Source organism: Oncorhynchus tshawytscha, linkage group LG10, assembly GCF_018296145.1.
Source record: "Oncorhynchus tshawytscha isolate Ot180627B linkage group LG10, Otsh_v2.0, whole genome shotgun sequence".
NCBI lineage: Eukaryota > Metazoa > Chordata > Actinopteri > Salmoniformes > Salmonidae > Oncorhynchus > Oncorhynchus tshawytscha.
Window position 1 is genome coordinate 49,474,966 of NC_056438.1, and position 21,625 is coordinate 49,496,590.

Here is a 21,625-nt window from a genome sequence, read left to right on the forward strand (position 1 = left end):
CGCTGTGTCTCCACCGCTCTCTCAGGCCCTGGTAACACAAGAGTTGGAGGGAGGAGACAGACAAAGAGCCATGAAGAGACTACGAGTGCCCCCACTGGGTGCTGCACAGCCTGCTCCGGCGTGGACCACCTTTAGGGTCGGCTTGTACTGTGGCGTCTTCCTCGTCCTCATGGTCACCGTCGTCATCACTGGTACGCCCGTCATCCCTCCCTCCCCATTTCTACGGGCCTAAGTGCTCTAGTTCAGGATTTGACAGCTCAGTTGTTGACGGAAAGCTGACGTTAATGTGTTATTAATGGGTTATTAATCGTTCTGCCCTGTAGCTGTGGTTGTGATAGAGAATGCCAACGTGTGGCCACTGGTGAGGATCTACCGCGGCGGCTTCCTGCTGATCGAGTTCCTCTTCCTGCTGGGCATCAACACGTACGGCTGGCGCCAGGCGGGGGTCAACCATGTGCTCATCTTCGAGCTCAACCCCCGCAACAACCTCTCCCACCAGCACCTCTTTGAGGTGAGAGTTTGGTCCTGTGTGGCTCAGTTGGGAGAACATGGCGCTTGCAACATCAGGATTTTGGGTTCGATTCCCGGGGCCACTCTTAAGTAAAATGTATGCGCTCATAACTAAGTCACTTTGGATAAAAGCGTCTTATGAATAGCACATATATTTGTCTGGTCCCAGAAGTTTGTTGTTGGACACTGGTTGAGTTTTAGTCATATCGTTCTGATTATTACTTATCGTTCATATTATCTATGTGGCTTTTTATGGTCACATTTAGTGTAGTGTTACTGAATCTAGCTTTTCGCATTAGTATAAAATCATTTGCTTGAATTCTCTCCCTCTCTGTCTCAAATTGAAACTAGCTTTATTGGCATGAAAGGAGCAAACCGCTGTTGCCAAAGCAATAAGCAGTAGAATGGAATGACACGAATAGATGGCGTTTTCAATCAAATTACAACACCAGTTAACCTGCCTCTCCCCTCCCTCCTCTCCCCCACATAGATTGCTGGTTTCCTGGGGGTGCTATGGTGTGTGAGCATCCTGTCCTGTCTGTTCTCCAAGTCCATCCTGGTGCCCATGCAGGCCAACCCGCTGGTCCTCTACGGCTTCTTCTTCCTCTTCCTCATCAACCCCTTCAAGACCCTCTACTACAAGTCACGCTTCTGGCTCCTCAAACTGCTGGTGAGACGCTCAGAATGCCGAAGCAGTGCACTGTCAAATGTTATATGGCCGCAGAACATGTCTGAACATGTGCCTGTCATCATGACGGGGGGGAAAATATAGACATTTTATGTTGCCAAATGCTCTGTCTTTGTTGTCCTATGCATCCTTAGTAATATAGTAATATATATATATATATAGTAATATATATATATATATATATTACTATCTTTCTCTCACATGATCTCTCTTCCCTCTCTCCATTCCCCACCTCTCTACCTTTCTCCCTATCCCTCCCTCTCCTCCAGTTTCGTGTGGTGACAGCCCCGTTCCACAGGGTAGAGTTTGCAGACTTCTGGCTGGCCGACCAGCTCAACTCTCTAGGGGTGGTTCTGATGGACCTGGAGTACCTCATCTGTTTCTACAGCTTTGAGCTCGACTGGAAGCAACAAGACGGGCTACTGCGCGACAGTAAGCAACGGACACACACACACACACACACACACTCCAAGCTCTATGGACAATAAGCTTGTTAGTTTGACTATCAATCAGTCAGCTCAACAATCAGGGCTTTTCTCATTTCTGGTGGCTACTTTCATTTCTCTCTTCTCCTTTATCCCCGTCTCCTCTCTCTGTATCTCTCTCTTTCTCACTCTCAGTCATCACAACACGCAGCCTTATCCAAGCATACAAATCTCAGTCAAAACAAGCCCACACTAAACATACCCTCAAGACTTGTCCAAACAAAGTGAACTCGAGTCCAAACAAACATAACCAAGTCCACAGACGGCTCACTCCAAACACTATCCAGTCCAAATAAACATACACACCCACCTAGCCTTGTTCAAGCACATTTTATCCCGTTGATGTTATTATTTGCATGGGTGTTACGTGTTGAGTCAACTCCCATGTAAAACTCATGAGTATATTAAATTCCTGTAAATAAATTCTATGTCCGACCCAACAGACAGGAATTTAAATGGAATGTATTTGGCAGATTTGATTGGTTGACTGATAATGTGCTTTGTGATAGGTGCTGGTGTTTGTCACTCCTACTCGTATAACTGAATTTTATTGGTTAATTCCTAATCGATGTGTATTCTGATAGGTGGAGGCGTGTGTCACTCGTACTCGTATGGCGTGCGGGCAGTGATCCAGTGTCTGCCGGCCTGGTTCCGCTTTGTGCAGTGCCTGAGGCGTTACCGCGACTCCAAACGGGCCTTCCCACACTTGGTCAACGCAGGGAAATACTCCACCACCTTCTTCGTGGTCACCTTCGCTGCCCTCTACAGCACCCACAAAGGTATGGAGAGAATGTTTATAGTCATCTTAGACTGGGATCTAAATGACATATCGTAAGTACAGAACTGTTTTGGGCCACTACGCCGGTTGACATGCATATACCAGTGATTCTCATAAGAGGAGAGAGGATCCACAAACAATGGAACAACAAACAAGGAGAGATTAGTACAGTAATGGTATTTGCAATATAACGTTTGTAGTTTCTACGTATGCACTACGTACCAAATGCTTGAATCATTGATTGAGCGGGTGCTTTGTTGATTGATCAGTGATTTGAGTGATTGAATATGACCCTTGACCCCTATGCCTCTCCCCTCCTAGCTGAGCGTCATGATGACACCCAGATCTTCTTCTACCTGCTGATTGGCTGTTCATTAGTCAGTTCCTGTTACACCCTGGTGTGGGACCTGAAGATGGACTGGGGCCTGTTTGACCGCAATGCAGGAGATAACACCATACTCAGAGAGGAGATTGTCTACCCACAGAAAGTTAGTGTGCACCTCTTGGTCATAACGACCAAAATGGCAAATATAAGTTGGGTAGAGGCAATCGTCCAAATACAGAAATACACACACACACACACACACACACACACAGTTCGGGAAAAACATATGCCTCAAAGAGGAACAGAGAGGATGTAGGGCTGGTCGATATGTAACTCATTTGAATGTATGTTTCTGTGCAATATTCCAAATGCCTGTATCGCAAGAATCAAGTTTTTTTTTGTTCTCATGAGAGTTTATGTCCGATTGTTCTCATGTTGTCTTTTTGGTCTCGTCTCCTTCGTTCCTTCTCTGCTCTGAGCACCTTTCCATTTACACCAACGATCGGAGTATAATGACAAGATGCTCATGTCTCTGCCCTAACAATGGGAGTTGTCCCAAAGACGCGAAGGTAGTCAACAAGCTTAGGCCCGAAATAAGCCCATAGAAACTCATTGGGCTAATTTGTGAAACCTCTCGCTTTCGCCTGTTCCTCTGTTTACACTCACACACAAAGCCCCTGACACTCGCACAACAAAGATGAGAGGTCACGTCTTCCTCTCTGACAAGCGGTTTCAACCTGCTATTTGCATGTGAGGTTTGGTCCAACAGAATGGGTCATATGGAAACAAACACATTGAGACATTATTTTACTGTAACAGAGGACAAGTTAACCTTTCTAATCATACCCTCAACTGCTCAAAGTTCACACAGAGCAGACAGTACTAAAACAGGAGTATCAATGAACGTTGATTCTGGACAATTCATTCTGTGTCGCGCACGGCATTGCAGTACCGCTAGCAGCATTTTGGCCACCGACTGTTATACTAGTTGTCTAATTAAGCAATAAGGCATGAGGAGGTGTGGTATATGGCCAATATACCATGGCTAAGGGCTGTTCTTAGGCACGCTGCATCACGGAGTGCCTGGACACAGCCTTTAGCCGTGGTATATTGGCCATATACCACAAACCCCAGAAGTGCTTTTTTGCTATTATAAACTGGTTACCAATGTAATTAGAGCAGTAAAAATAAATTTTGTCATACCCGTGGTATATGGTCTGATATACCACTGCTGTCAGCCAGTCAGCATTTAGGGCTCGAACACCCAGTTTATAATCTGTGTTTTATAAATGTGCAATAAACATAAAACACAATTTATATAAGGAATTGGCGACTCGATCTCATTCTGAGAAAGAAGGTAGGCCACTTGATTTCAACATCTGAACAAAGTGGACAGGCTAGCCTGCTGTTCAAACAGTTGGAGAAGGACAGAACGGTGTGTTCATAACAATTCAACTGTTCTGCCATGTTAACTAGCAAATAGATCCTTGAAACATAAAGATTAGCTGGCTACTCACTAGCTCGTGGGCTTGTGCTAGAGATATTATGAGACCGGTTTTATAATGCCTGCTACAAGAGGTTAGTCATTATTAGTGAATGTGCTTTATACATGGTTCTGGTTAAATTTGTAAGAAAATATTTTTGTAGACAAACCTGAAAGCCAGATCAGTGATTATTGCAAAAAAAAAAAAAAGGTTAAACTATTTTGATCAAATAATTAAATAATTAGTTGGTTTAATGGTTGTGTAATTTCACAAGCCCTGAATTTTTAGATTATTGTTGACTGTTTGAAATGCAGTGTATTTGACCTTTTAATTGTACAACAAAGCTTATTTAGAAATGTATGTCGTAAATAGTCCAGAAGTTAGGAAAACTGGAAATGGAGAATGATTTTTAGGCCATAACACCCAGCCATTAGATGATGTCTGCTAATGCAAGGAATCATCGTTCAAATATTTTCAGGCCTACTATTTTTCTGTAATGTCAGAAGATATGTGATGATAATACATGGGTGTGTGTGTGTTTGTTCAGGCCTACTACTACTGTGCCATACTGGAGGATGTGCTGCTGCGTTTTGCCTGGACAATACCCCTCTCCCTGAGCACCACCAGTGCACCGTCAGCTGCAGACATTGTGGCTACCATCCTAGCCCCTCTGGAGGTCTTCAGGTGAGATTACATTATCTGAAGATTCACGGGTGATCATTTAACCACTAAATACCTCCCTCAATGGTATTTCATACATGAAATGAATGTGAAACACCTCAACATTTCACCTGATTCTCTTCCGCTCCACTGCAGGCGTTTTGTGTGGAACTTCTTCCGCCTGGAGAACGAGCACCTGAATAACTGTGGCGAGTTCCGTGCCGTGAGGGACATCTCAGTGGCTCCGCTGAACGCTGACGACCAAACGCTGCTGGAGCAGATGATGGACCAGGAGGACGGAGTTCGGAACCGCTTGGGCAAGAAGAACTGGAAACGCTCCTACAGCATTTCCCTGAGACGGCCACGCCTCGCTTCCCAGTAAGGTTATACAATTGCTCCACACACATATAATGGCATGCCTGCATACATACACACAAAGCTGCAGCGTGTCCCTGAGACAACCGCGCCTCGCTTCCCAGTATGGTAATAATGTATGGCTGTGTTCCCCTCTACTAAACTTCCTCTCCTCAGGACCAAGACCCGGGACACCAAAGTTCTCATGGAGGACACAGACGATGACACCTGACATCAGGCCAGACCCATTGCATCCATAGCATGGGTTCAGAACCTCTTTAAAGGACCACGTCCCTCCTAGGGGCATACAACCCCTCCTCCCCCATCAATCAGTCGATCAATCATTTGATGACCCGCCCCCTCATCAGTCCATCACAGAGCTGCCTATCTGCGTCAACACACAGAGTACAAAGACTTGAATATAGGCGTATACAGAGGATAACAATTGGAGACAAATACAAATATCACACACACCTTGGAACAGCTACTTTTAAGCCACTTTGTTTTGTTACGTTCATGGACCATTTAGTGCTGAGTTGACGTCACCCGTTGTTTTTTATATTTCATGGGGCATACACAAAACACCAAGACTGTGTAAATGTTGATGTAAATATCAGGAAGAACAAACGGGGAATGGACTGTTGATTTCAAGATGGCTAATCAGAAATGATGTAATCTAAAAAAGACTGAGAGCGTTGGACTCTGAACAGTGATCAGACACTCCTCTGCAATCAGTCTGGTCCAAGACTTTCTTATGACCTTTTTTGATGAACATGATGATGACGATTACTGTATTGATGTGGCTGTCCTTTCCATGTGTGATAAGTTCTTCCACGAATACCTTGGTTTTTATTTTGTTTTGTTTAATTAAATTGTTATTTATGCGAGGGGAAAGATGCCTAAAACATTTGGTAGTGAAATGGGGGAGGTTCTGATTTGAAATGGCTGCTAAAGTGTCTGCCTAATGTTGCCCAAAAATAACTGTTCCAAGAACAGGGGGAGAGGAGTTTGTTCTAATGGTTCAGTATGGGTCGGTCTGAATATAAGGCTGATCGGTGCTTCAGGGCATCTCATCCTTTAAAATGACATTATGTTCAAAAACCCTCAGGAGGCTCTGATTGGACAATTCTCTTAAAACAAGCCCACCCCTTCCCGGTCTTCAGAACCTTTATAGGGAACATCCCCCCCCCATGTCTATTTCTATGGGCAAAAGCACATTCCATGACAAAAACTGTTCACACCCCCTTTTGTTGGCGGAGAGGATTTTGCAGCTTATTTCCTGTAATTCTATACATTCTGCCATTGGGTGAAGATTGGGCCTTTTTTGGGCCTTTTTTAAGCTAATTCCCTGCAGTTCTACATATTTTGCGTGTTCATGTGATATCTGAGTGACTCAAACATTACAACAAAATCAATGGGCTAAAAGACCTAGCTAAAAAACGTTAGCTGACATGGACTAGTTGATCTGGACATTTCTGACAAGTTATAAATAGCTCTCTGAGGTCTGCAATGACGAGGAAAACTGATGATGCACTACCCAATTTCAAAATTGCACCTTGTGCATTCAAGAGTAATTTGAAAGCCAGACAGTTCCCGACCCCACAGTTTGGGAACCACTGGTCTAAGGTACAACATTTTTAGATAGACATTATAGCGTAAATGAACATGTAAGAACTTTCTTAAATGAAATCATGTCATTTGACAACCATGTTTGTAAGCTTTCAAATGATATCACACTCAACCGTTTATTTTTCCCCAGTGATGTGGACGTCTCATGGACGGTTGGGGTATGCAAAATGGGTCAGCTTTGAGCACCTCCATCTCCTGAATGCTTTGACACTCAGGTCCAAAAAGTCACTTTCTGACCACTTCCACCATGGGCAAACATGAATGAAAGGTTTTGTTCAAATCAAAAGGGGTGCAGTCAGAAAGTGATTGAAATCACATGGAACAACCCCTATACCAATATGGTTTAACTGTAGCATTGTTTATTTTCATGCCAAATCTTGGATGTCTTCTTTTTATTTACTAGTGTGAGCTAACACAGTCTCTCTCAGTAAGCCCTGGTAGGTGTGAGAATGACAGAATGTATGACTATTGCTCTTAGAGCTAGTCAAATATCTGAAACATTCCATTGAGAGTTGGGCTGTGCTTCCAAAGTGTAACGCTTCACTCAAAGCCCATTTTATGCTTGATCTGAAAATGTGGTCAGAGGCTCCGTATGGAGGGTGTGATGCAATTGCGGCGTCTCCGGAGACACGCAGAGGCCAAATTGAGCTCCATACCCCCTCACCGTGAGCCTCCCAAATTTTGTAACAATGCGGAGGGCTCCGTATAGCTACATACACACAAACTCACTTCCTTGACAACTTCCTTTACAACAGCTCTGTGCTGCTTCGCGGAGCGCAAGAAGTATGAACGCCCGGACTTCTGCAGAGGCCGTGTCACCGTAGAATGCGGCACGGCCAATGCAGACGTCAGATTGATCCTGCAGCACCTTTTCCTGATAATGCACAGTAGATAGAAATTACATCTATAGAAAATATATTTCACTATTAGGGCCCTTACTTTTTCTTGGCCATGTGACAGTTTTTTTCTAGAGAAAACCACATCCTAAGGTGCCACCAGCCACCTGTGATCCCTACGTCTGTTCTAGACATCCTAGTTCTATATGCGATGTTGTGCTGCTTTGCGTCCACTAAGCACCACAGCCCAAGTCTCTTCTGAAAGCCCAGCTCTCTTCTATCAGTAGGGTCGGTTTCCACTGACTCTGTTATAATTGGGCCCCAGTGTTTTTCCTGCTCAGGTGTCAGTTTGGAAAACTCCTGGTCCGTGCCATCCCATTAGATCGCAGGGCTGAACACCCAATGCCAGTTAGGAGTCACGTGTGTCTGGGGATGTGCAGGGGTTGGCCTCTTCACCTGCCCTTAATATTAGTAGTTGTTGAATTCTGCTGTAAAACAGCATATTCCTCTGTAGCAGAAATCTAAGTCATTCCATCCAGACAGTTTTTTTTTTTTTTTTATGTTTTATTCCTAGCCTTGGATGTGTTCTTAGCTCAGACACTTCTCACTTTGGGGGATTTGTTGAATGTATCATTCTGTTAGTAACTCCAGACAATAAATGCAATGTGTATGCTCTCACATAAAGACTCCAAAGAGAAGGGTCTGCATTGGCTCACCTAAGGAGACTTGAATATTAGAATGCATTTCATGCGTTTCAGCTTTAAGTGTTCTGCTCTGACTGAGTAAGAACCATTTCCCAGAATCCCTCCCTTCCTAAAAGCCACCTGAGGGTTTTAACCCCCACTCTGTATAACCAGGTAGATTTACTAACACTGTAAAGATATAAGCAATCGTATAGGGCGGAATCCTAACTTGATATGCCCAGATAACTCATCTCCCATTGATATCAATGCACGATGTTCAAAGGTTTGAGTTAACCCAAGTATATCTCAGGTTAGGTTTTGGCCCATACTTCTCAAGCTGCATTTCGTAGTTCATAGGTCAACTGTAATGGTGATTATGGAAAGCCTGATGGAGCTTAAATGTGGTCTAGGGGGAACTAGTCTTAAATAATGTGGTGAAGGAGAGAACCTAGAAAAGACAACATGGTGATCTATTAGTGTCTCCGTTCCAAGTAACACCTTATTGCTGATATACTGCACAAGAAGTATCATGCTATATTGGACTATATAGGGAATAGGGTGTCATTTGCGATGTGCCCAGTCTTTTTATGGTTGAGCTTTCCTGTCGGCCTTGCCCAGCTCAGATGGGATTCTCCACAGAGGCCCATAGACTTGAATGGAGCTGGTGAGCAATAACGGCCATGCGTAATCCCTGTCATAAGTCTTAATAAGTGTTAAGCAATGTTTGTACCCGAGGGAGGAGGGGACCCCAGTGTCTCAGGGCAAACTGTTGATTTTCATTGGGCCTCAGTGCTTTGTAGATCAATGAGTCAATATTTAACTAGATTCCACCTCATCCGATTGTCCAATTTCTGACAAAAATAAATGATTTGCCATAAGTGTACCTACTTGTAAACTTTAGCTGCTATATAAGAACCATTATAGGCACCGAATAAGCGAGCGATTCATTTGTTTTTTTCTTGACGAAAACGAGAAAGATGGGGCACAACTAGTAACGAGTCACCCTGTGTGACCTTGGGTCCCCCGCCCGTTGTTAAGATGGTGATGCCATTCTGTTACATTTTCAGATATTGTGGTCTCTACAGGTCTGAAGACTGCACCTCTCTAGGTCAACCAATGGACCAAGTGGGGGAATAAGCAAATATTTACCCTTTTGTTACATTCCTAATGTAACGTCACACCCCTGAGAGAGTGATATGGAGGGCTCACACACAAAGATATTGTAAATATACACACACTCTGAAGTGCTTACACACACCCTGCTTACAAGCATACCCTGTACACACACTTACCTTGCTTGGAGTATGATCCAGCTGATCTATGAATGCTAAGATTGGAGTAGCACTGGACCCATTCCCCTGTCGCTTCTCATTGGATCACTGAATCTCTCAGAGCTATCACTCAAATGGATCCTCCCATGGAAGAAGAGTGGAATCTACTGTAGCAAAAGCCTGGACCAAAACAAAGCTCTTTAGAATGTTTTGTGAAACGTAAACCATGTTTCCCTTATGCCTAGAACGTTATAAAGACTTAATAAAGACCCTGTATGGATTATATGAAACGGACGACCATTACATGTCCCATGTGTCCCGCGAGCGTTGTTTTATGTTTTTGAACATGCTCGTACCCTGTACTTCTGGTCACTGTAACTACAACCTTAAAGGAGTACTCGTTGGCATTCTCTGCTAACTTAGGCGCCTGGATCGTCTCCCTGACCCTGTAATTCTGTTTTTGAGTTTTAAAAAAATATCAAACAAAAAAATGACTGGACTCGTAGCTCTTTATTTCCATCCTTCTGTACTTGTTTATTTCCTATTTTATTCATTCTCTTCCGTAATTTCTTTGTCCAGCAGGTGCTGCTGTTTCTATGACCTTGTGAGGACATTCTATAATGTTTGAATGTAGACTGTTGTGAATATTTTCCTTTTATACATTTTGGTTTCTTTTGCAGAGGGAGGTGTCAATGAAATGTCTTCTTATAGCTACTCAAAGTAGTAGTTTCATGCCCATGCTTGGCAGTCTGAAACCTCCCATGCTTCTCTTATAAATGGAAAATGTATTGTATAGGCCAATGCCAGCCACAGATTTGACACCAAAAAACATGCCCATGCCTATTTGGGATGTCCGCTACAGCAAATGCGGATCAACATGACAAAGCCCTCTTGTGTGGAATGCCAAAGGATACAATTATCTGACAGATTGTAGAGACAAAGTAACATTTTACGGACACTTTTGTAACTGTACACTCTGCCTTTTCATTCTCTGGAAGTATTTTATTCAGTTTGGGGAGTGATCCATGACCAAATAGATCACATACTTTTGTATATATAGTGTGACCCCTTCAAATTTGTGGATTCGGCTATTTCAGCCGCACCCGTTGACGATTGGTGTATAAAAATCGAGCACACAGCCATGCAATCTCCATAGACAACTATTGGCAGTAGAATGACCTTACTGAAGACCTGTGACTTTCAAAGTGGCACCATCATAGGACGCCATCTTTCCAACAAGTCAGTTCGTCAAGAGCTGCAAGTGCTGTTATTGTGAAGTGAAAACGTCTAGGAGCAACAACGGCTCAGCTGCAAAGTGGTTGGCCACACTGGCTCACAGAACAGGACCGCCGAGTGCTGATGCGTGTAGCACGTAAAAGTCATCTGTCCTCAGTTGCAACACTCACTACCGAGATCCAAACTGCCTATGGAAGCAACGTCAGTACAATAACTTTGTCGGGAGCATCATGAAATGGGTTTCCATGGCCAAGCAGCCACACACAAGCCTAAGATCACCATATGCAATGCCAAGCATTGGCTGGAGTGGTGTAAAGCTCGCCGCCATTGGACTCTGGAGCAGTGGAAACACCTTTCTCTGGAGTGATGAATCACACTTCACCATCTGGGTTTGGCAGATGCCAGGAGAACGCTACCTGCCCCAATGCATAGTGCCAACTGTAAAGTTTGGTGGAGGAGGAATAATGTTCTGGGGCTGTTTTTTATGGTTCTGGCTAGGCCCCTTAGTTCCAGTGAAGTGAAATCATAATGCTACAGCACAATGACATTCTAGACGATTCTGTGCTTCCAACTTTGTGGCAACAGTTTGGGGAAGGCCCTTTCCTGTTTCAGCATGACAATGCCCCCCGCGCACAAAGCGGGGTTCATCCAGAAATAGTTTGTTGATATCGGTGTGGAAGAACTTGACTGGCCTGCACAGAGCCCTGACCTCAACCCCATTGAACACCTTTGAGATGAATTGGAACAACGATTGTGAGCCAGGCCTAATCGCCCAACATCAGTGCCCAACGTCTAGTGGAAAGCCTTTCCAGAAGAGTGGAGGCTTATAGCAGCAAAGGGGGGACCAGCTCCATATTAATGCCCAGGATTTTGGAATGAGATGGTTGACGAGCAGTTGTCCACATACTTTTGTATTGTGTATGATAAGCTGGGTGGTTCGAGTCCTGAATTCTGATCAGACCATATACCACCGGAATGACTAAACATTTATTTTATGTTGGTAACCAGTTGGTAACCATAAGACTGGGTTTGTGGTATATGGCCAATAAATCAAATCAAATCAAATCAAATTTTATTTGTCACATACACATGGTTAGCAGATGTTAATGCGAGTGTAGCGAAATGCTTGTGCTTCTAGTTCCGACAATGCAGTAATAACGAGCAAGTAATCTAACTAACAATTCCAAAAAAAAACTACTGTCTTATACACAGTGTAAGGGGATAAAGAATATGTACATAAGGATATATGAATGAGTGATGGTACAGAGCAGCATAGGCAAGATACAGTAGATGATATCGAGTACAGTATATACATATGAGATAAGTATGTAAACCAAGTGGCATAGTTAAAGTGGCTAGTGATACATGTATTACATAAGGATGCAGTCGATGATATAGAGTACAGTATCAACGTATGCATATGAGATGAACAATGTAGGGTAAGTAACATTATATAAGGTAGCATTGTTTAAAGTGGCTAGTGATATATTTACATAATTTCCCATCAATTCCCATGATTAAAGTGGCTGGAGTAGAGTCAGTGTCATTGACAGTGTGTTGGCAGTAGCCACTCAATGTTAGTGGTGGCTGTTTAACAGTCTGATGGCCTTGAGATAGAAGCTGTTTTTCAGTCTCTCGGTCCCAGCTTTGATGCACCTGTACTGACCTCGCCTTCTGGATGACAGCGGGGTGAACAGGCAGTGGCTCGGTGGTTGATGTCCTTGATGATCTTTATGGCCTTCCTGTAGCATCGGGTGGTGTAGGTGTCCTGGAGGGCAGGTAGTTTGCCCCCGGTGATGCGTTGTGCAGACCTCACTACCCTCTGGAGAGCCTTACGGTTGAGGGCGGTGCAGTTGCCATACCAGGCGGTGATACAGCCCGCCAGGATGCTCTCGATTGTGCATCTGTAGAAGTTTGTGAGTGCTTTTGGTGACAAGCCGAATTTCTTCAGCCTCCTGAGGTTGAAGAGGCGCTGCTGCGCCTTCCTCACGATGCTGTCTGTGTGAGTGGACCAATTCAGTTTGTCTGTGATGTGTATGCCGAGGAACTTAAAACTTGCTACCCTCTCCACTACTGTTCCATCGATGTGGATGGGGGTGTTCCCTCTGCTGTTTCCTGAAGTCCACAATCATCTCCTTAGTTTTGTTGACGTTGAGTGTGAGGTTATTTTCCTGACACCACACTCCGAGGGCCCTCACCTCCTCCCTGTAGGCCGTCTCGTCGTTGTTGGTAATCAAGCCTACCACTGTTGTGTCGTCCGCAAACTTGATGATTGAGTTGGAGGCGTGCATGGCCACGCAGTCGTGGGTGAACAGGGAGTACAGGAGGGGCTCAGAACGCACCCTTGTGGGGCCCCAGTGTTGAGGATCAGCGGGGAGGAGATGTTGTTGCCTACCCTCACCACCTGGGGGCGGCCCGTCAGGAAGTCCAGTACCCAGTTGCACAGGGCGGGGTCGAGACCCAGGGTCTCGAGCTTGATGACGAGCTTGGAGGGTACTATGGTGTTGAATGCCGAGCTGTAGTCGATGAACAGCATTCTCACATAGGTATTCCTCTTGTCCAGATGGGTTAGGGCAGTGTGCAGTGTGGTTGAGATTGCGTCGTCTGTGGGATTTCCCGCCCACCACACACACAAAAGTAGGCTACGGCTAAGGGCTGTATCCAGGGCCTCTGTTGCATCGTGACTTAGAACAGCTTTTAACAGTGGTATAAATGGCAATATACCACACCCCCTCCGAGTTATTAAGTGTTTGAATTGTAGCATAACAGAACAATTTATTTAGATGAATAACAGCTCGTTGGCCTATTCCACAAGTCACTGCACACGTTTTCCACTATCTTGCCTTGTTGCAACGTATCATGGCAGTAGACATTAGGTCGAGAAGTACTTGAAAACAAAGGTTCACCCCTCACCACCAATAGGCTGCACAGTTGCCTTGATTTCACCATCTTTGTTGACACGTGCTTCGATTATTTGCTTAGTTGCACAGCGGTGAGTAGGGCCTAGCATAGGTGAGCCGCATGCGGGTTAAAGAGCAGAAATGATTTCAGTTGCATTCTGACTGCATGAACGGAAGTTTCTCCATTCTCCTTGACATAGAGTAGCCTACTTTTGTGTGTGTGGTGGGCGGGAAATCTCATACAGTTCCGACATGTCTGTAAAGGAGAATTATTACGAAGGAGACCTAAATAGTTTACCCGACGACTCCAATGTTGTCCAACGTTATTTATTACAACTGAGACAGAGGGCGCAGAAAGACGTCATCGACCCGCAGGACAGGTTGAATTGGTCGGACAGTTTTCTAATAAAGTTTCTGAGAGCGAGAGACTTTGATGTTGAGCTGTCACTGAAGGTTGGTATCCGCGGTGGGTTAACTATTGTAAAATGAAACTATTTAGGACATGTTTTCAATGTATTTAGCAGTTGTTTAGAACTTGGAATCAAAACTGTCAGTGAAGGAGAGTTGGGTCGATGCCCCCAAGAACAATGTCCAATTGCTTACACAAAAAAACTGGTAAATGTGAGGTATGTGGGCGATGGTCACACTTAGTTTGTTTGCCTATGAAGGGAAATGAGTGACCGCAGTTAACACTTTTTAAGTTAACGTTATTTAATTAAATGTTTTTAGAAAAGAGGCGTTTTCCCCAAGTACTGGGGTAACTGCCAGGACGATCAATGGGAGCAGGATGCACCTGAGCTCAATTTCGAGTCTCATAGCAAAGGGTCTGAATAGTTATTTTTATTATATTTGCAAACATTTCTAAGAAACCTTATGGGGTATTGTGTGTAGATTGCTGAGGATTTTTAATGTTTATTTAATCAATTGTAGAATAAGTCTATAACGTAACAATATGTGGAAAAAGTCAAGGGGTCTGAATACTTAACGAAGGCACTGTGTGTGTCTAATATATATATATTATTATTTATTTTTTTAAATTTTATTTTATTCTAAATGACCAAATATTATATTAACTTACCTCCGAATCGTTGCTAGTGACTTAAAAAAAATGTAGATGAGACGGATATTTTTAATTCTTTATTTTGATTGCAATCTCTCAGAAAAAGTAAAAGGTGTAGATCGTTCTCCATCCTCCCGTTTCAGAATGTAATTTTCATTGTCCTGCTTGGTTCAATAGCTTGACATGATTTGACAGGCTGACCGCTGGCTATTTTTCTGTTGCAATCTAAAATACGTTTTCTTTCCCATCTTTCTCTCGCTTCCTCTCTCCCTCCATCCTTATAGCTACTAATTAATTACCAGCGTTGGAGGAGAGTGCGCCCAGAGATCAATGCCAACCTGCACCCGTCCTCTGTCCTGGGACTCCTCCAGAATAACTACCATGGAGTGCTGAGGGACCGGGACCTCAGTGGCAGCAGAGTGCTCATCTATAGGATAGGTTAGTCCTCATCTATATGGTGTGGTCTCGGTGTCAGGCAAGGCAAATGGCACCACTGCATAAAACCACCTAATAGAGTATTTAGTATTTGTAGTATTTTATTAGGATCTCCATTAGCTACTGCTAAAGCAGCAGCCACTCATCCTGGGTTCCACACAAACCATAGCATAATAAATAACATTAATAGATAATTACAGCTGAAGGACAGAACTAAATACATTTAAAATAAGAATACACACTTTCATACATTTGCCTTAGCATTCCATGCATCATGTACTCATAACAGCAATACTGCAGCCATTCATTTTCTCATGTATTGCAATCCTTTGCTCTACTACTGTTACAGTTGCTTTGTTTAAGCAGGTCCAGATATCCTAATATCACAGCATCCTTGAATCCAGATATCCTAATATCACAGCATCCTTGAATCCTGATATCCTAATATCACAGCATCCTTGAATCCTGATATCCTAATATCACAGCATCCTTGAATCCTGATATCCTAATATCACAGCATCCTTGAATCCTGATATTCTAATCTCACAGCACCAGTTATGTAGAGAATGTCACAACATCAGGAACAATCTGTGTCATTGGTTCATAATCGTGTGACTCATAGATGCTACTGAACACATGAAAATGCAATAATCATGTGGAGTTTCACCAAAGTCGTTAACTCCTCCTCATCCCCCCTGGCGTGAACAGAGCCACATATCATTTCGTATGGAGTTGCACATAAGTTCACCCCTTCTGTGTTCCCCTGATGTGAATGCAGCAACCTTAAATTGTATGGAGTTGCAGTCTGCACTTCACTAAATTCCCCTGATGTGAATAAAGCTACCTTAATTCACTAAATTCCCCTGATGTGAATAAAGCTACCTTAATTCACTAAATTCCCCTGATGTGAATAAAGCTACCTTAATTCACTAAATTCCCGACATGAATAAAGATACCTTGTCGTCTACAGTTACCGCCCACAACGGGGTAACGTAATCTCTTGAATCATATGGAATTGCGCCGAAGTTTCACTCCTGCTATGTTCCCCTAACGTCAACGCAGCAACCTTGAAATGTACTTTGAACGTTATTCATTTTGATACATCGGCCCATGGCACAGGGCTATGTGAGGTGGCATACCTACTGTATTTGGCTTAATATAGTATACTCTATAGTAGGTGTATTCAAATCTTACCTTACGAGATGCAGAGCACTGCTAGTTTTCTGTTCTACCTGATCATTAATTGTACCCATCTGGTGTCTCAGGTCTAAATCAGTCCCTGAATAGAAGGGAATAATTTATAAAAAGCAGTTGAACTGGCTTCGATGTCAAGATTAGAATTGATGTACTCTACAGCAATGGCTCTCCAACCCTGTTCCTGGAGAGCTACCCTCCTGTAGGTTTTTGCTCCAACTCCAGTTGTAACTAACCTTATTCAGTTTATCAACCAGCTAATTGTTAGAATCAAGTGTGCTAGATTAGGGTTGGAGTGAACACTTACAAGACGGTAGCTCTCCAGGGACAGGGTTGGAGGACCCTGCTCTACTGGGCCATTTGAGAAGTTGTCATTTTGAGATGTCATTTGCAATGTGTTGGCTTGTCTCCTCAGGTCAGTGGAACCCTAAAGATTTCACAGCTTACGAGGTGTTCCGTGTCAGTCTGATCACATCTGAGCTGATCGTCCAGGAGATCGAGACCCAGAGGAATGGACTGAAGGCCATCTTCGACATGCAGGGATGGTGCTTCGCTCATGCCCTACAGATCAACTCCTCCCTGGCAAAGATGATGTCCTCTGTGCTCACGGTAGGCTATTAGTTGAACTTGGTTGTGTTCATTAGGAAACCAATGAAAAATGTTTTTAAAAGTTTTGCTACTGAAAACAAAAATGGTTTCCTATTGAACCATTGCAGGTAGTCCCTCCCTGTTTCAGTCTGTTTTCTTTAGTTTGGTGCCTAATGAACAGAACCCAGTACTGTTGTTTTTAAAGGGCCCCTCTGCTTTCAGAAATAATCTTAGAATGTTCAATACTTTTGAAGGTTAGGTTTAGGTCTGGATCCAGAGTTATCTGTATTGCAGACATCTCATGTTAATCTTACAGAATATAGCTACATACTCAATAGCTATACTGTGAATAAGCCTGTAATAATAATACTGTAATAAGCCTCTGTGTAAATGTGATCTTGTCAGGACTCGTTTCCTCTGAAGGTGCGAGGGATCCATCTGATCAATGAGCCCATATTCTTCAGACCCGTCTTCACCATGATCCGTCCATTCCTGACTGATAAGATCAAACAGCGGGTCAGTCACCGTTCTTATGTTCTTTGCACTATGACTTTTGCTTCACCTGGATACATCTTTCACACATTGACAACAGGAGTGATGGAGATGATGATAGTGACCTCAGATGTTGTTTAGAGCAGGTACTTATAACCCATTATGATAATGATGATAATGCAGCCTCTGATGACAATGTTGATCATGACAACAGTGATACTAATTCATGTCAATTCCCTTCTGTCTTACTCCTAGATCCACATGCATGGCAGTAATTTCAAAGAGACGCTGAGTGGCTTCTTCTCCAAAGACATCCTCCCTCAGGAGTACGGGGGCAGCGGCCCCTCCATGGAGGAGGTGTGTCAGGAGTGGACCTCCCACATTCTGCAGTCTGAGGAACGCCTCACCCAGCTCTCCATCTGCCCTGCAGGAGATGAGGTCACCCCAGACCCAGAGACAGAACCTGACCCTGACAGCCAGTCTGCCTACAGCTCCTGACTCCAAATGGACTACACATCCCAGAGTGCATCTCAATGACAAACCACACAACTCATAGCATCCTTCTGAAGTGGATGGGGTGCACATCTTCAGCTCTCGAGGTCCAAGATTATATGCAAGTTTACTACCAGTTTCCTGGTTATTAAGTTTGTCAGTTGATGATGGTAGGACCAAATGCTCAAAAGAATTGAGTACATTGTGTTTGGAATTAGACCTAGACTACTTTTCTCTATCTCCTGTTTTATGGGTTTTAAAGTATATTAGCAGTATACAGCCAACTGTCTGTTACCATGTGTTATAACTAAGACCAAGGTCAAAGATGTATGTTTTAGCTATTTGTTCAATTTTGTGAATGTCTACTATATTAGAGACTTGTATTTTTATACTATAATTGGTGTTTTAATTATGAAGATTAAAGGTCAATTCCACCACTTTTCAACCTCATTTTATATTATCTTCAGCACAATGCCAATGTGCCATGTGAAAATGGCACATTTCTACATTTTGTAGAAAGAAAATCTAAAGTTCTAGCCGATTACATCTGAGATCCGCAGTGACGTGGGGAGCATGAAAATACCCTCCCTCTGGCTAGAAATACTTTACAAGTTTTGAAAAACACTTTTTACTCTACCCTGTGATGTCACAAGCTAGGTTTCTATCCAATTTGCAAGAGATGTTCATGCAAATGTTATCAAATCTGCATTAAACAAATATGCACATTTTCCCACCTAAGGTTTGTTTCTATCAAAACAGACTTGTTGCAGAGAGAAGGCTGTCCGTGATGACGTAGTGCACATAAACACTTTTGCGCTAAAGATCATGTATCAGATTTTTTTTTAACAAATTCAATGTATTTGCATTGCATTTTCCACTCTATGCATGGTTTTGTTTTGTCACACAAACTTGTGATGAATGCCAAACTTGTCCAATCTATTAAAAAAAACCACCTCCCAACCCATGCGACCCCAAACTGTTCACACCATTCTTGTTGGCGGAGAGAAATGTTTTAAAGCTAATTTCTTGCACTTGTACACATTTCTTCCATGTCTTGTGTGTGTGTGTGTGTATATGATACCACTACAAGGGGTCGGACCTCGACAGAGGAAACAAAATATACTGTATATATACACAGTACCAGTCAACACACCTACTCATTACATGGAGGAGGAGGTGTGGGGGTGCTTTGCTGGTGACACGGTTAGTGATTTATTTAGAATTCAAGGCACACTTAACCAGCATGGCTACCACAGTATTCTGCAGCAATATGCCATGGGCCAAAATACCAGCAACAGTGTGTGAAAACCTTGTGAAGACTTACAGAAAACGTTTGACCTCTGTCATTGCCAACAAAGGGTATATAACAAAGTATAGAGATAAACTTTTGTTATTGACCAAATACTTATTTTCCACCATAATTTGCAAATAAATTCATTAAAAATCCTACAATGTGATTTTCTGGATTTTTTTTCTCATTTTGTCTGTCATAGTTGAAGTGTACCTATGATGAAAATTACAGGCGTCTCTCATCTTTTTAAGTGCGAGAACTTGCACAATTGGTGGCTGACTAAATACATTTTTGCCCCACTGTATATATATATTTATTGGCATATGGTCAGTATTAACTCCGTTCTGGGTCCGGATCACAGTCCGCCAGTTGAGTATGGGGTTAGGTTATATGATGAAATGGATAAGAAAGAGCAAGATCATTCTTATTTGCTAATTTGCAGCTAAGGACCGATCATCATGTCACTATTATACAAATTAAGACCCTCAATATTTATTGGAAAGGAGCATCAAGCTCATCACCGTGCACTTACCATCCTGTGAAAGTCATCATTTATTTAATCTGTAGCTTAATAAAATGTGCATGCTTTTTTAAAGTCGTAGTGGGAGGACTATACAACATAGCATCGTGTGACTGCACATTTACCTCTACATGATGGTTATTCTATCAACAATTGCGCAATAAATCGTTTCCATCACAATTTATTTTACTGACACATAAAGTGTCAAACAAAAACACTTTACTCGAACAAAAATTGGATGGAAACATGGTTACACCCTTACAAAGAAGTCCTACAGGAATCCTGCACCAAATATATATTCTGCAGGATTCATGCAGAATTTTTTGTAAGGGAAGTCCTGCAGGATATCCCACAGGATTTCTGGGGCAACTTTCCTGTAAGACAATTCCTGTATGTAGGAATTATGCAGGTATCCCTTCACAAAAACAATCCAGCAGGAATCCTGCAGAATATACAGTGGATTCGGAAAGTATTCAGACTAGAGGTCGACAGATTAATTAGGGACGATTTCAAGTTTTCATAACAATCGGAAATCGGTATTTTTGGGTGCCGATTTTCTTTTACACCTTTATTTAACTAGGCAAGTCTGTTAAGAACACGTTCTTATTTTCAATGACGGCCTAGGAACGGTGGGTTAACTGCCTCGTTCAGGGGCAGAACGACAGATTTTTACCTTGTCATCTCAGGGGCTCCAATCTTGCAACCTTACAGTTAACCAGTCCAACGCTCTAACCGCCTGATTACATTGCACTCCATGAGGAGCCTGCCTGTTACGCAAATGCAGTAAGCCAAGGTAAGTTGCTAGCTAGCATTAAACTTATCTTATAAAAAAACAATCAATCAACGACTGTCGTTGCTCCAATGTGTACTTAACCATAAACATCAATGCCTTTCTTAAAATCAATACACAAGTATATAATAATGACAATTGGTTGGATTTTGTCTGAGGTATCCTTAATCATCTCATCATCTACCCTCCTTAGATTGGAAGAGGAAAACGACTTACAAGCCGTGGCTACAAGTAAGTATTCCACTCAGGGAAACAGCACAGCAGTACTATACACTCACTCCTTTCTGAAACGTTACTGACAGTTGCCACAGTCACCTGACATGCATGGCTCTTCCACACAGGACAGCTCGTCCAAGAGCGACCAAAGACCGCCAGCGTCCATCCACTATGGTAAAACAACATAGCAGTACTATACACTCACTCCTTTCTGAAACGTTACTGACAGTTGCCACAGTCACCTGACATGCATGGCTCTTCCACACAGGACAGCTCGTCCAAGAGCGACCAAAGACCGCCAGCGTCCATCCACTATGGTAAAACAACATAGCAGTACTATACACTCACTCCTTTCTGAAACGTTACTGACAGTTGCCACAGTCACCTGACATGCATGGCTCTTCCACACAGGACAGCTCGTCCAAGAGCGACCAAAGACCGCCAGCGTCCATCCACTATGGTAAAACAACATAGCCATTGAAATCGCATGAACTTAGAAGGTAGACTGACACCATCCAACAGTAGAGAATTGGACACAGAAGAGACTTGAAACACAACCTTAGTGGCAAAAATAACTGCAATGAACACTTAGACATCCTAGAAGTTGGCAGATTTGGGATTGTAGATCCTCAACTGGTCAGATATTTGGGGATGGTGTTTAAAATATCCACCGTACAATATCTTTAATGCGGAGTGCCTAACAGAGAC

The 21,625-nt window shown here is 43.1% G+C and overlaps 2 protein-coding genes across 3 annotated transcripts in view; both read left to right on the plus strand.

The window, feature by feature from the left end:
* Positions 1-9,310, plus strand: part of LOC112260384 (xenotropic and polytropic retrovirus receptor 1 homolog) — a 32,918-nt gene extending 23,608 nt beyond the window's left edge. For both annotated transcript variants that reach the window (XM_024435434.2, XM_042328667.1), the window contains 9 exons: positions 26-191; positions 324-511; positions 1,001-1,180; positions 1,468-1,630; positions 2,268-2,462; positions 2,783-2,949; positions 4,818-4,954; positions 5,087-5,308; positions 5,462-9,310. In XM_024435434.2, the coding sequence (XP_024291202.1) occupies positions 26-191; positions 324-511; positions 1,001-1,180; positions 1,468-1,630; positions 2,268-2,462; positions 2,783-2,949; positions 4,818-4,954; positions 5,087-5,308; positions 5,462-5,516 (1,473 nt within the window). In that variant the 3' untranslated portion in view covers positions 5,517-9,310. The remainder of the gene's footprint in view (positions 1-25; positions 192-323; positions 512-1,000; positions 1,181-1,467; positions 1,631-2,267; positions 2,463-2,782; positions 2,950-4,817; positions 4,955-5,086; positions 5,309-5,461) is intronic.
* Positions 9,311-13,866: 4,556 nt separating this feature from the next.
* On the plus strand, positions 13,867-18,537 carry LOC112260385 (alpha-tocopherol transfer protein). The gene is made up of 5 exons (XM_024435435.2): positions 13,867-14,292; positions 15,184-15,337; positions 16,944-17,137; positions 17,522-17,632; positions 17,864-18,537. Exons 1-5 carry the CDS (start codon positions 14,092-14,094, stop codon positions 18,104-18,106), a joined length of 903 nt encoding a protein of 300 aa, XP_024291203.1. The 5' UTR covers positions 13,867-14,091; the 3' UTR covers positions 18,107-18,537.
* Positions 18,538-21,625: the final 3,088 nt, after the last annotated feature.

Coding starts and splice junctions, on each gene's coding strand:
- LOC112260385 (XM_024435435.2), top strand. CDS start 14,092: ATGTCTGTAAAGGAGAATTATTACGAAGGAGACCTAAATAGTTTACCC. Junction 17,138..17,521: donor TGATGTCCTCTGTGCTCACG/GTAGGCTATTAG, acceptor TGATCTTGTCAG/GACTCGTTTCCTCTGAAGGT. Junction 17,633..17,863: donor CTGATAAGATCAAACAGCGG/GTCAGTCACCGT, acceptor TCTTACTCCTAG/ATCCACATGCATGGCAGTAA.